Raw genomic sequence first — 15,796 nt, forward strand, 5'->3', positions numbered from 1 at the left:
GGATTGTGTTCTTCACGTGCATTATGTATGCATGGAGGACACTTGACGGTATTTTATCATGGGATAGCCTTTTTTGTGCTTTGCCTTTAAGGTGTTTTTGGAAACAAATGCGGAGAGAACGCTCGTAGTCGTCTGTTGCATCCTTGCTCTTTTTTTATAAATTATTCTTAGCCGTCGCTTCACGTGAACGTACACCGAAATAAATTGTACAAACAAACCTCTCTTTATTACCTAGCATAATTATCTCTTCATTGTCCAACTTGAGTGAATCTTTGTTGCAAGGGGACTGCATAGAGAAGGCCCAATTGCATCCCTTTCATGGCTGATTTCTTTTGTCACTTCAGTCGCATTTTAATCGGTTTTAAAAAATGTCCGCGGCGCGGTTAATGAGTGCAATGCGATCCGATTTTTTACAATATCTTGCAGTACAATGTTTGCAATTGTAAGGATTGGCATCGAAAAGTTACGAATTTGATGGATACCACCATCATGTATATAAATTTCTGTCAATACCCTAATTATACATTATTTTTCCCGTGAAAATCGGATCAATTTGTCCGTCAGCGACGCTAGCGGCGACTTCTGTAAATCCATTTAAATTCGCAGTGTGCGAAATACAGTATGAGGCCTACTTGAGGGTCCTCTATTGTAATATTTTTGGTTTGTTGCATACGAAAGTGTAACCTTTTGATTTTTTAATTTAGCTTCCGCGAACGATATCCAGTATTAAACCATTCACATTTGAGACGAATAAATCACCCTAAATGTGCTTAATACGGTGAAGGGTATTAAAAGGGATCTCGATGCTTTATGACCGGCATTTTCTTTTACTACTAACGGTTTTGCGGTGTCAGTGCACTGCAGCAGCTATATTTTCCAGAAATGCCCGTTTAAATCTGGATCACGGGTGAGACCTTAAGGCTAAGAGATTTCTTTTGCAGTTAAAAATGGCGTATTTGTAATGAGTGAGATTATTTCTTACTCAGTCAGGCTGACCTTGTCATTCTTGGTGGCTATTTAGGTGAGCTTCAGTGATTCACGCCGTACTCTCTAATGCTAGTATAATCCGATGTAATTCTGCTCCGAGTGACCTCCTTTGTAGGATGCTGAGTTATGGTGTAGGTCTGGCTTGGTGTTGCTTGATGCCTTTATGGGACAAAGATTTGTGCGACGGTAAATGTCACGTGTGTGCCACGTAGTGTTAATTAGTTCTTACCCAGATGGCTATTAAGTTATAATGGAGAAAGATAAGGAATTACTGCTAGAATTCCCGGAACATGGTTAATGCGATGCCTTTATATTAAATCAAATTTATAAGAAATTAATTGGTTTCCTTCCTAAGTAAATATGTATTTCCCGATTTTGTCTTGCTCTATAAATGTTATGCTTGAAATGGATCACGATAATGTTAAATGAGCTGACGTCTAGTATTAATCTACGAAATTCATAGTATTTTGCTAACTGTGGCAAAGTATCGTTTGAAAAACAGAAACTTAGTGCAAGCAACTTTGAAGCCATTTGTGTCCAATGTTAGCTGATAGAAATCTTCGTGGAGGGGAAACGAGAATATTAAATAGTTCAATTATAATTTATGTTATATATATTATTCATAATTATTAGCGTACTTTTGAAAAGGCCGTAGAGCGGAATTTGGAGTTGAATTTTGCGAATTTTGGTGACATAGCTTTTAAGGTATTTGCTGAAGAATGTCATCGATAATGGGAGGTGATATATATTATTTTTCAAGTCTTGAGTTAGGATTATGATATGAGATAAGGTTATAAGATGAGAAAAATTAACAGCTATCGAAAAGCGATGAGGCAAAATCATCGTTGAATCGGTTTGTTGAATGGAGTGTGGTAGATTTTTGCTCATGTCTCAATAATGCTTCACCAGCACCGTATCCTGGGAGATATGGCACACTTATCGCATTATGGGAGCACGTGAACAAAGCTTATTCGACCTTAGGTCGAAGAAAAAAATGTTATCCTTCACGGATTTGCGCTCCATCTGACGTACTAAGCACCCAAAATTTATTTTTTGTATCGCTGATTTGGAATATTTTGTTAAAATGATATTTGTTTTCAGAGCAGAATATGGTAGGTAATGTCTTTACATTGCTCTTATAGATAGCCATAGAGCATGATAAACATTCATTCATTCATTCGCCCAAGTACTCCCCTAGAAACACTGAAAAATTCTTTCCTCGTGGAGTAAAACCCTTGTAGTAAGGAATGATTCTCGAAACCTTGTTCGCCCCAGTGAAAGTGTCGTCATAACACGATGCTTGTGGAATCTAATAGATTGAAAATGCCACCGTGAAGGTCGAAGTGTTGGTGTAGGTCTGGGAGTGGAGGAAGTGCTTTAAGTTAGCAAAGGTTTCGAACCGGATGAAGCCTTCATGACAGCCCTCAAACAATCCTAATGATACTCTTCCCTGAAGAGAGAGGGACTGGAGTGGCTCTAATGAAGTGATGGAAGGCAGTGTCGAACTATTCGACCCCGAAGGTCTCCCAGTGGCAGCTTTGGAGGACCAGAAAGGAATCGGTTGAGGAGACTGGCGAAATGCAAGGAAATTATATAATCCTGGAATATTTTCTCTTAGAGTGCAAATATTAACCATAAATTAACGCCTAAGAATTTGGGAGGCACGAAATTGTTTTAAAGTGAAATTGAAAATATTTGACAGATAGAGTGACGTAAGGCCTTGGAAATTAGTTTGTCGCCGGCCTATTGTAAGTTAGGAATGAGTGACAAGTATTCCAAGCTTAAGATAGATGTGCTAGAGTTAATAAACCAACTTTTATATAATTAATGATGATGAATATAATGAAGGCTTTTGGGATCCATTGTGCTTGTGGCGAGTTATTGTTTTTAATTTTTTCTCTTCCCCATCAACTCGTCGGTACTTAGTTTCAACCGCAACTTTGGCTTTATAAATGTGAGAAATCCGACTCAAATAAGATCGTACATTCAGGTCAAGAGAGCTAGTCCTTTTGTGGGAGCCTCCTATGATATGGAAAAAGATATGATAGTTTACGCAGTTTTTTTTGAAAAGGAGTTTCGTATTAATTCTTATGAATTTGACTTTATATCCTTTATGTTTGTTGCTCTTAGTCTGATTATATAAGTGGGTAAAAAAATTGTGATTGCGAAGAGACTTATACTTTGTTCTACCGTTTTATAATTTTGCAATTAAAGCGGAGGGAAGATCGGTAAACGTATCATATTTTATTTAATCCTTGATCATTTAAGTTACGCACTGATTGTATTGCAAATAGGTAAGGTACGATGGCAGGACTTATCGTATTATAGTGTAGAGATAAGTTATATTTGTGACAATGGATACATCTGTAATGAGGTATGTAAAATTCGTACTAGAATATATGAATAATGATTTTCGATTATTATGAGGTTTGCGTATACCTAATGAACTATTCATTAATTTCACAAAGAAAAGGAATTACCACATACTTGTTTTAATTTTATTTCTATCATAGTGAGGAGAAATGGACTGAGAGATATTCTTCGATTTAACGAGAAAACAAATTGTCAATACTGGGAAACACCTAGTGTAAAACTGAATTTTTTCTGATCTTTTCGAGGAGTAGACGACTTATTCAGTTTTATGTAATCTGTAGGTATTTTTATTACCTGAAACGAGTTTTCCTATTTATAATCTTAGAGTTAGTATTATTTTAATGATTTTATTTAGTTATTTCTGTTGTTATTAGTACCTCAGTCTTTCGACATTTCTGTAATTTATAATGGCAATTGAAATATAATATTGTCAAATATTGAATTAAGTTTATGATGAGTGGCGATGAAATGTAATGAGATTGTGATAAAATTGACAGCTGTTGAAACGCTTTGAGTTAAAATCATCGTTGCATTGTTTTTTTGGGCCCTGTTGGAATTTTGCTCCCGTCTCAGTAATGTATCATCAGCACTGGGACATACTGCACATCCATCGCCTTATGGGAGAACGTGAACAAAGCTTAATCGACCTAAGGTTGAAGAAAAAAACTGCTGCCGTGAAATGAATTCATGTGGATAAAAAGATCCCAATAGGCCTTTAATAGTTTTACGATTTGGATCAGTATGGATGTTCAACTTGCTTAAATGGAGGAAGTTCCAAAAGTGGATAATGGAAGGATTAAGGATAACCGGCAATCGATTTGACTATCAAAACATCTTTCTTGGGATTATTTTCAATGTATCGGGATAGGAAGGCATCGATATAGCCAGCATAAGGGCATTTTTACGCTGCTTTGAACTAACCATTATTAAAAATGACAATGGTAATTTGTATTCCGTTATTTATCGTTGTTGCCTCAGTTATTTCTTTTTTGAAGGTCTCAAGTTACTGACAACTTTTTTTATTGTTTTTATGATACTCCAGGTCAAGTTTCCTTATATAATGGTCTTTTCCATTGCTCCAAATCGAAATGATACGGATTATCAAAATGCAGAGACCCTTAATTTTATTTTCTATTAGAATTCCCATTTTTTGCTTCAAAAATATTAAATAAGACTAAAAATTTCATTTCTTGCGTAAGTTTTCATTTGAATACATCGAATTTCATTGCTTTTATGACCTATGTTAAGAGCTTATTTTATTAATTTTAATGCCAGTAAAATTTGAATCCTTATTTTTGGTCGTGTCTGTTTGTTTTACTCGTTTTCGATAAATTTATTCTTGACTCATAGGTGATGAGTGAGCCATTGCGGTAATTTCCAAGATGTCTCAAATTTAAGAGTATGTCGTGAGTTAGTGGTTGTTGCGTTGACATGGCAAGGGTTGGACTTTGTGCAAGCGAAACAGTTGAAATAAGTCTGGAGCGTAGGTACTACTGAATGTATTCTCGATGGCTCAAAGGTTGGACTCGTGCGTGTTAGCTGATTGACTATCAGATCGATATCGATGTGAGTGACTGACGCTGGATAAGGCAACTTAGAGACGAACTGTTTAGGAAAAGGGAAGGTTCATGGAGATAAAAATCACAAATTATTATATATTGATTATTTATGATGTATTGATGATAATTTGTGATATGATGATAATTTATTTTGTTTTATGATATTAATATTTTATTTATGTTGTTACTTTATTATGTTATTATGAATTTTATGAATACAAATGATAATTATATTGTTTCTCTGTCATATTTTATTTCTTTATTTTTGGTAATTATAGATTTGCTTCAACGACAGGGACCCTAAAGAATAGATTTTGCTCTGGAGTCGGAGGGGGTGGTGCTACTAACTGAAAGAGGGTACGGATTATTTGTGATGACAGAAGGGAAACATGAAGGGAAAATATAGCCATTGGTATGAGAGATCCTATTAAGAATCCACTTTAGTGGATCGTTCATTTGTGATAGAACGGTTTCACCGCGTATTACCTGAAAAATTACTGTATAATTATTTTATATCACCTAGTATTAGTATAGATTACCCAGTATAATGAAAATGGATATGCCATTAGCTAGTGCAGGTACTTGGTTAAGTACATTGCATGCGATTTTACTCGGGAATTTTCTATTGTTATCACCACTTGGGCACAGTCGCAATCGTAATTCACGCATGTTGCAATAAAAACTTCATCTGTTGCAGCTAGACGAAATGGAGTTAGAAAGAGGGGAAAATAATTAGAAAATAAGTGGGTTTTTAGTATTAAGTTTAATTTTCAATTGGTTGGCTGTGATTCCTTGGCGTACCTCAGAATCATGGAGGTCGCGGGGAAGAAAATGGATCAAAATTTCTATTTTATCCTCGTTTTTAATAGTTTTTTATTTTGTATATTTAATAGCAATTCATTGCTCAGGATACTGTATGGTATTGATATAATATATTTAGTATTTAACCTTAACATAGGTGGCCTTAGGAGAGCTGTCAAGGCGTCTATTTACGGAATGGTACAATTTTTCTTGCCTTCACGTTATCGACAACACTTGTTTTATGGTAACTACTTCGTGGTGAACGGATGGTCAGCACTTTGAAATTGTGAAAGTTTTTTGAAATATTGATCAAGAAGTGACCCAGTTTTATGTAAATTGATTTGCTATTGGATGGCGCAGGTACTCGGTGAAGTGCATTAGTTTTTCTCTTGTTATGACCTCTCGATCACATTCGCGTTCGTAATTCATGCACCATGCAATAAAAACTTCATCTGTCGCAACTAGCAGCGATGATTGGATTTTCACAAGCAGGAAATGTGTCAATGGAAAATTTTATCGGGCTTTCAAATAACGCGGGTATGGGGATTTTTTTCGTAATTGAATTTATTTTCATAGGCCGTCTTAGTGATTGATGCAAAACGCGGAGGCAAATTCTGTACGGATTTTGACTTAACTTTGCCAATGTCTTTCCCAAATTGAATAATAATTGAGGTATATAAATGCGGCCAAATGAAGCTCATTTTTGATGCATTCTGTAAATCGGTTCGGCATGTGATTATTTAATTTGATTCGGGTTTCCCTTGTACTTCAACAATCGCATTTTTTCTCGAGGACCAAACTATGTTTTCCTGTCATTGTAGGAGGACATGTAGAGGACTCACATTGAGGACTTCATGCAGAGGAATAGATTTATTGGTGGATTCGGGAATAGGGTGTTTCCTATTTTTTTATTGCCTATATCGAAAGATTATTACTCCTGTAGTACGTATTTCACGCTTTTATATTTTTAAACGACGATATCTATTTTTCGCAATTAAATGAAAAGAGAAAAATTTCAAGCGCGCGAAAACGCGACGGCTAAGTATGAATGCTGGGAAAAGCCCTTGTGACGTCATTCTGGTTCCGGCTGCCGCCGGGTGGGGCCGCCTTGGTGCGAGGATATGTGAGTCACTGCGATGCAGGCTGCTAGCAGGTAGCTTGGCTTAAATAAGGATTATTAATACCCTATCAAACGAAGGAACTTTCCGACCATAGGCAATTTTAAAAGGTGATTATTAAGAAATGTTTCGCTGAGCTCTGTGCCTCATGCATGCTTGGTAATCTCAGACGGTGTAAAACTCTTGACTATTCGTATAGCATCTAGTCCCGGTGATGTCACGTGGATTGTCATCGCATAGGCGCCAATCTGGCCTTTTTCAAATGAGGTAAAAATTGAACATTAACATTCGTCTAAACTGAGATTTCGAAACCAAATAATTTGTATATTATGAATACACAAATGGTGGGTAACGAATCGCATTCAATACCTCTCGTTTTCATTGATGAAGGAAACTATCCTATAGTGACGGTGATGATGGCTTTTCATCGATGATTGGTAAGTTTTTTTCTCTCCGTTTGTCTCTCTCTTAATATTAATGTTGCTAAGAGACTGCTCAGCCCGAGGACGATCAATAGCTGATCGCATTATGTCCGTGACCACTCAAAAAGAAATTCATGACCTATTCCTGGACGATGATGATTGAGGATGAGGGTTAATGGTTGTATCATTGAAATGCAATGCAATTACACTACAGGTAATTCTCATCAAATCACTCCGTGGCAATTATTGGACCGACCGAAATCCAATTCCTCATTCTCGCAAATGACTTAACGCTTGGCGTGATTTCTGGAACATTTGCGTTCACCTGGAATTGTTTTACTGGACGGATTGCCGTGCGCTCGTCTGCCGATTGATTTCCTCCGCCGAAGGCCCGGATATGACCGGCAGGTGGATGCTGGTAGTGGGCTTAAATACGCTTGTTCTATGGTTCGATATATCGGAAATAACACCTATGGTTATGGCAGTTACAATGACTGGGAAAAATTTAACGAAGTAAAGTTTAACTACCGTCGTCGCTGGTTTATCAATAGTCCATTATCAGGTAATAATCTATCATTGATACAGTTAAACTCGCTCTCAACGAAGTTCAGAGGAAAATCGTTCTATTTTGTCATAAACGGGATTTATATGTAACCATGATAAAGTATTTTACCCTATAAATCACAGAATTTCCGGCTAATATCCCGTAAATCGTCTTTATTGAAGTAATACAGCCCCGTAACATTTAGCTACTAGTTTAGCATTAGTCCCACCCTTTTCAACAAACGGCCGCTAAGAGAAGGATTTTAATATCAATAGTAGAACTATGCGTTGACGTAAGAACTAATGAAGTAAAGGAATGGTAAAGTAGCGATGATGGCCGTAATTAATTTATAAAATATATATAAAGTATGTTATAACCCAAGGGACCAAAGATTAATTCGTTATAGCGGGGATTACGTATCATCCGAACTCGTTACATTACCTCGCGGGGAAATTAACATTGACGATCATAGGAAAGTCTGAGGGACCGGGAACTCATCTCACCTCGTTACAGGCGGGACTTCGTCACATGCGTAGTCCTTATAAGCGAGTTTTACTGTATTTGATCATCTAGTCCATGTTCTAATCGATGGTTTTCATTAGGGTTCTGTCAACCGATCGATATATTGCTTCCAACAGTTGTCCGCGGTGGTTTGGACGAATGCTTTACAGGTTATTGATAGGGAATAGCTTGGCAAGTGAGCAGTTCAGAGACCGATTGCCTTAGACAGTTAATATTCGCTCACAATAGAAATATGAGTGCAAGGATTACCAATCGCGACCTTAAGAAATGCAGGACTATAAACGATCGTCAACCATTAGTAGACATTATTAGATGCCCATAATTATTATTTATTATTATTAAAGTATTCTTATGGCTAAGGTAGGTTTGCATGGAGTATTTAAGAAGTATTCTGGCACAGAATCTGCCTTAATGTAATTCCCTCTTCAATTCACTGGAACGCCTATATCCCTTTCATTCTATCTAAAAATTCTATTCTCTTCCTTCCTCTCTCTCGTTCACCCAACATTCTACCCTCCAACACCGTACTTGTTGTACTTGTTAAGTACTCGCTCCATCTATACCTTCTGTCTCCTCCGTATCTCATTTAGAAGCTGCCTCTCCTCACCCACCATGTCCGCTACTTTTCCGTTCCTACTCCTTTCCATCTACTTCAATTTCTCCACTCTTCTTCACGCCCACATCTATTACCCCTCCAGTCTTCTCTTGTCCTCCTTCCTAAGTGTTCACGTTTTCGCACCGTAAAGCGCTACACTCTATATCAGATTCATCACTCAACTTTTCTTTAAACTCTTAAAATAGCGATCCTCTCGCAAGCTCCTTTGTTTTTATGAACGCCTCCTTTGTTGACGCTATGTTTTTCCTGATGTCCTTGCTGTTGTATCCGTTTTCCTCTAATGTGCTACCTAAATAGTTGATTGGCTCTACCTGCTCAAGTTCTTCCCCACCTGCTTTTACCTTGAGTCTCACATTCCTAGCTCGCTATGCTTTAAAAGTTTTTCCTAGATATACACAATTACTTATACCACTTTTTTAATTTATATAAGACCGCGACCCGGGTTTCAATGAATAATCATCATCATCAGGCGCTAATTATGATTTGTTTATCTTATTGTTACCTAGTTACTTGATGAATTTTAAAACGGACGCCAGAATAGGGGAAAAAGATGGGTAGAGATATTCGTTTATAAGAGTACTGTCTTGACTTTCAATAATTTTAAAAATTTCTAACTGTTCCCTAGTATCCAGTTCACGGCGGTCATTGCAAAAATTAAAAATTTTATTTTGTGTATATCCAGGAAAAACTTATAATGGAATACCACAAGGTTAACCAAGAGTTAGTGAATTTTGTTCGCTATGCTTTACTAAACCGCATAACCTTGGCCTTCTTGTGATTAATCCAAATGCCATATTCCTCGCAGCGCTTGTCTTACGCATCCTCTAGACCCTGCATTTCCCTAGCTAATCAACGCCTGCTCATCCGCGAACCAACCTCTCTGATTTAAACATCATCCCCTTTTACTCTCATTTCCAATTCATGCCTGGCCTAAATATTTAAAATCTAATGATATGAGTCCGTGAAATAGCGAATGTGGTCACATTGAGTCTGGTAATCGAGAAAAAGCGCTTTATTTACATGAATGGGATATTACACAACTTTGAAAGCTTTTTCCTCGCCCCATACAATTCGATTTGAAGTGTTGCCTTAATTAAAAACTACTGGAGTACTTCATGATATTTTAGCTACTCAAAATGCACTATTCTCATGTTCGAATTTTACCATTTTAAATACATGGTAGGCGGTCATGTTGATAGACTCGGAACTGCCTTCAGCATGGCTTCAACTGATCCCAAACGCGGCGTCTAGCGACATGAGTTTCAATGTTTGGAGTGCAGCGTAATAAACCATGTGGCCCCTTCAGCAATTTGAACGCATCCTAATTTCGGAATGGTGATACGGAACGGATATATAAATAGTGGTTAAAAACGAAGTACTACGGATGTTTTATGTTCCGGGATTCGGACCCATTACCATCGGCATATCCAGCGAGCTACCCGAATGTGAAAGAATTATAAATTTACTACAAAATTTGCCTCCAAATATCAAATGGAATTAATTTTATGGCAGCTGACTGATTAATTTTATGGCAACTGTTAGAGAGGATGAAAATAATTGAAATATTGTCTCCGGGTTGGTGATTTTCACTCCAAGAGGAAGTTTGGTCCGAAATCATAATGCTGAAGTAATGGATATTCTTTGTAAATTTCCCGATGACATAAAGATAATGTGTTCGGTGCCGAAATATTATTGGCGTCTTTGACGCTACTTCGATGCTTATCATTCCAGCCGCGAGGTGAGCATTCACAATCGACGACAAACATTATTCCTAATGATTTGGAGAACAGCCTATGAATAAGAGATGGTCCAGAGATTTCTCTCTAGATATTTCAATGAGTTTTCAAGATAAAAGTGGATGATCTCAAACTATGAGTGCGGTGCAGTTGGAGCAGTTACGCTACTTGGGGAGAAAAGTAAGGTAAAATGATACAGCTGCAAGGACATCAGGGTGAAAATGACATTGGAATACGAGGCGTTCAGGAATAGGAGAGAGCCAATGACGTGATCCTTATGTAAGAGTATAAAGAGAAGACTAGTGAAGTCTGATCTGGAGTGAACCGCTTTACAGTGCAGAAACATGGACAATTAGCAAGGAGGACGAGAAATGATTGGAGACCTTCAAGATATGGGTGTGGAGAAGGTGAAGTAGATGGAGAGTAGGAGGAACGACGAAGTGTTGGACATGGTGGGCGACAAGGGGAAGCTTCTGGATGAGATATGGAAGAGGCGGAAGTTTTGGACGGTGCGAGTACCTAGAGGGGAGGAAATGTTAAAAGTAGTGCTGTCGGAAAAATGTTTGGTAAACGAGAGAGGGGTTGGAAATGAATACGAATTATTGATAAGAAGAAAGGGAGAGTAAGACTTATTGTGAATTTAAGAGGTAACTCCAAGTTGTGAGGGGAGACAGGCTTAAAGGTAATCTACCAAATACCCCCGGTAAACCTACCTTGACCGGTAGAATACTTTAATAATAATAACGTGAGAGATGGATGGAGAACTCACCTGAGACCCATGATCCGTTGAGTCGCAGGGGCGCCAGGTCGTGTGTGCCCAGCGCGTCCGCTAGTCTTAACCGGACGCCGCGCACGCGTGGTCCCTCGTCTGGCGGCGTGAGCAGCGCCACGGACGTGACGATGAGCGCGAGCACGGCCACGATGACGAGGAGTGCGATGAGGATGCCGCGCCAATTGCGCTGGTTCGGGTTGCTCGAGACGAGCTCCTTTGCGGATCGCGAGGGGCGTGGGTCAGAAGTCAGATGGAAAGGAGAGAGAAAAGAGAGAGCAATGAATCACACATGGGGGCCCTCGCTACTACGAGGTGCATGGCGTGCAACGTGCGAGCTCTTGACTTCACTAGCTACTGGGTATCAATCAGCTAGAAGAGTGGCAGGGATCACCCTAGTGATCAATGTAACGGTAGCTTTACTATTAGGATCGATTCTAGACTTGGTTTCTCTGCTACAAGGTGGCGTGCATCTATTACCTTATAGGCTTATTTGTTTTTGAAGCCGCATATCTCCCGCTGGACCGGTCTTTTTTCGCGACGGATTAATCATTAAAAAATATATGCTATTATCTTGAAAATTTCGGGGTATATAGTGTAGAGCCTTGTGAACTTTTACTTACATCTCAAATTTGAACATTTCATCTGAATATTTTCTTGGGTGTAAAATATTCTTTTGTGAGTTTGAGTTTCTGGTTAGTGCTTATCAAGCTCTGCATTTCCAATACTGAGTGCAAAGTTAACCGATTCAAAGTTAGTGTGTCATGGTGAGGAAAGACAAAATGCGATGGTCCAGAGGGCTTGGCGGTTCTACTTAATTACATAGTAGAGCGTAAGGAAGGATTGCCTATATGCATAACCGTTTGTGGCGCAATACTTGCTATCCGAAATACCATGCATTAATGCATAAATCAGTAGCATACAATGCTCATTTCACGTATGGATCGGTGTTACAAAATAAGTAAAAATGATTTATATATTTTTCTCTTTGATGATAATGTTTGGCATCAATACCGGCCTGTGGAATTAATCTGGGTATGGTATTAGTTCGCGATGAGTAAGACCGAAAGAAACCAGCATTTTTATGCAAAAAATTAAAATGAAACGATCCTACCCAATAATGAAACGATTCATGGAAAATTAAGGCACTTGAGTCAATGCAATGTACTTGAATTTAGACTACTTGTAGTTTCATTCGTATTTGCTTGGAATTTCAGAATAATTCAAAGATAAAGGCTAAAACACATGTCGAATGCTAATGCGCGATAATAAACTAGGGAGAACGCCCAACTAGAAAGGGGATGATGAAGTTATTGCTGGTCAATAAATTTATAGGAAACAGCTAATAATATTTGAATTTACATTTGCGAAGAAGTTATGTGAACGGTATTTTAAACGTGAAATTTAAAAATAACGCATGGCCTTCCCGTTTTCACGTTTTTACATTTTGAAGTAATTGTTTTCAATCATTATAATATTAAATAGAACATTGATATGAGCTTCACCGGATAGTGATAGCCGGTGAAGCCGTACGCAGTCATGCACGCAGGGTGTGGGTTATTGGTCTCATAGCCTATAAATATTGAGATGCATAAAATTAATTTTCTTTCATAGATATCATAGGAGAGATAGAAATTCCTTAGTGACGGTTATGCTTGCTGAATTAACGTAGAGCAGTGGTGGATCCAGGATAGGGACAAGGGGGGGGGGAGGGCTAAGTGGGGGTCAACCTACCAGCAGTAGTGGGGGCCCGAACATAATTACAATTCTTTCGAGTTTAAATTGGATACCCAAGGGGGAGGGGGCCTAGCCGACTTATCCCTCCCATTGATCGCCACTGACCTAGAGCACAATGTGAACTATATATGTACTTTCTGTTGTTTGAATAAAGTGGGCAACTGAATTCTTGTGCGCAAAAGTAATAAAAGTTCTAAATAATTTTTGTGGCTTTTCATCCAAATGGATGACATCTATAAGGTAAGCTATCTTCCTATATGTCACCATTTTATTATTTCACATTCAAAATATAGGCTCCTGAATATTCATCGAAATGGTTAAAATTGTCTTCTTTGAGCTAAATAATTGTGAAAAAAATATGCATGGATTACTCGTGTTTCTAAAGAAATTTTGAAACGTATTATGTGGTAGATAAGAATGCCTTCTTTGAGCTAAAAACTATTGCACAAAAAATTCATGATTGCCTCGTCGATCAAAGGAATCATCGAAACCAATAATGTGGTGAAAAAAATTACCATTGCGTCAGGACGCGTGCGATGTAATAGGGTGTAATAGAAAAAATGTATCTTGGAACTTGTGTCACGCTCTTCAGTAGTGGAATTCATAGCTGGAGATAAGTTAACTTAGTTCTCGTGAGCCGTCGTTGGCATATGTGCCGCTCAGAGAGCAAATGTGCCGAAAAATGTATCCAGGTAGGAAACCGCCGCAAGGTTGAAACTTATTGCTGTGGAATGCGTTATATTTTTCTCTCTCAGCCACCGGTTTTTCTCCTTAGCCTTCACGAGTCGGTGTTTGCGAGACCAAAGTGACTGAGTGGGGGCCAAGAGAATTGGCGTGCCGTAACATCGCGGCTATTGGCGCTGCAAAGGAAGGAATGAAGGAATTGAAAACTATTTCACTGGAGAGGGGGTACTGCAGTACACGACGTAGGTATGTGCATTAATCGCTACTTGGAGCCTTGCGTCTCGGCATGCAGCTCGTGCATGACCCGAATTCCAACCCCAACGTATATCCCTTTCGGTGAATGAATGCTTGCGTCAATCACTCCTCCGCCTCCGAGTCGTTGACTGGAAGCGCGCCTGGGGACGTAAATGATGTGCAAGGCTGTCGTGGAGCGGTACCCTAGGGTGCTTAAGGAGCGATCGGAATAATAGGGTCGAATTAATGGGAACTTGAGGGGTTGACGCTTTGGTGTTGTTCGAGGTGTGTTTGGAAGCCGCACGGATCCCCAAGGGTATTGAGATCGCCGGGGATGAAAGCCGAGCCCGTAAAGTATAAATCCTCCGTTAATCCTCTGCCATCATTAAACTTTCGCGTTCATCCTGACGTGTAAATATCAAGCTGGAAGGAAAATTTTGATATTTCCATTCTGTTTTCTTTAATAACTAGGCATCGGAGAAAACTGGCTGAGATCCCTGAAAGTATAGAGGCTTTGCATAGAAGTCTACCCGTTTTCCTCCGTCGTTACGGAAGCAAGATGGGCGTAGACTGGGGGCCATTGCGCTGAGATTAGCGGAGTGTGTGTACTTGAATGGCGTATCAAATAGTTAAAGGGAAGGAGAGAAAATATCGCCATCAACTTATAGGAAATGGAAAAGAAGCTAATGGTTAAAAGTAGGAGATTGTAAAGCAGTCTGAAAGACGTGGAACCATGTTGTGGCGGTGAGGTATATTTTAAAGCTTGACTAGAGTAAAGGGTGTTGTGTTGAATTTGGCAGAGGTAGCTCATTCCAGATTTTGAAAAAATAAATTTACGAAAAAGGAAACAGTTGATATTTTTATGGGAAGATTTCTCGTAAGCTGAAATCCTACTTGCATTATTTTCCGAGTAAGCAGTGTTTTTTGGTAAAATTAAATTATTCTGCAGTCATTAATCCATTAGGTGGGAGATGCTGTGGGTAAACCTTTCTTTGAGTTTTATATGGGGATTGTGTTAGTTGGGTCGGAGATGACATTTATACTTTAGATCTACTAACTCATGATATTTCATTGGAGATATTAATGCTTAATTTTAAGTACTTCTCGACAGTTCTTTGCTAGATAAATTCTGAATGATATTAAGGAATATTTATTTTATCTTCTGATACATAGTAGGCATGAAGGTGTGACTCCTAGGAAGGTAACAGATTGTGCTTATTTTCAGCTACAATTAATTCAAATTAAATTGCATACAATACTTTTGATTACTCCGAATAAGTAATCGACTCTGGGAAAATTATCTGTTATTTTGCATTTACAAATATAAAGATACACCTTCAAGAAAGCAAAGGTGTTCTTATTGGGGAGAACATTAATCAGCATCAGCTAAAACTCTAAAAGAAGTCTTCTTAATTGGTCTTAGGAATTATCCATTAGCCCAAATAATCAATTGGTCTTTTCACCGAACATTTAGTTATGTACATTAAATTAGCTGCTGCGAGGTATGCATTTCCTGTCGGATAAAGAGCAACCGTTTATTTCTTATGATATATCTCGGTGGAGAATTTATCATCGCATGTGGTTACCATTAGCTTGAATGGAGGCACATGACGATCGGACCAGTGGTGGGGATTTGAGTAGTCGCAAGAAGTATATAATGGTTGTCAATGTATTTCCGTTCTCTTCTAGGTTTA

The 15,796-nt window shown here is 38.5% G+C and overlaps 1 protein-coding gene across 4 annotated transcripts in view; it reads right to left on the reverse strand.

Annotated features, from left to right (window-relative positions):
• The window catches only part of LOC124156105 (dipeptidyl aminopeptidase-like protein 6), a 227,594-nt gene that overhangs the window by 69,601 nt on the left and 142,197 nt on the right, over positions 1 to 15,796 (reverse strand). For 2 of the 4 annotated variants that reach the window (XM_046530435.1, XM_046530433.1), the window contains exon 2: positions 11,448 to 11,661. In XM_046530435.1, coding sequence (XP_046386391.1) covers positions 11,448 to 11,661 — 214 coding nt within the window. Of the gene's footprint in view, positions 1 to 11,447; positions 11,665 to 15,796 lie in introns of all 4 variants that reach the window. The other 2 variants (XM_046530434.1, XM_046530432.1) reach the window with 1 other exon arrangement.

The sequence above is a fragment of the Ischnura elegans genome, chromosome 3 (assembly GCF_921293095.1).
Source record: "Ischnura elegans chromosome 3, ioIscEleg1.1, whole genome shotgun sequence".
Taxonomy (NCBI): domain Eukaryota; kingdom Metazoa; phylum Arthropoda; class Insecta; order Odonata; family Coenagrionidae; genus Ischnura; species Ischnura elegans.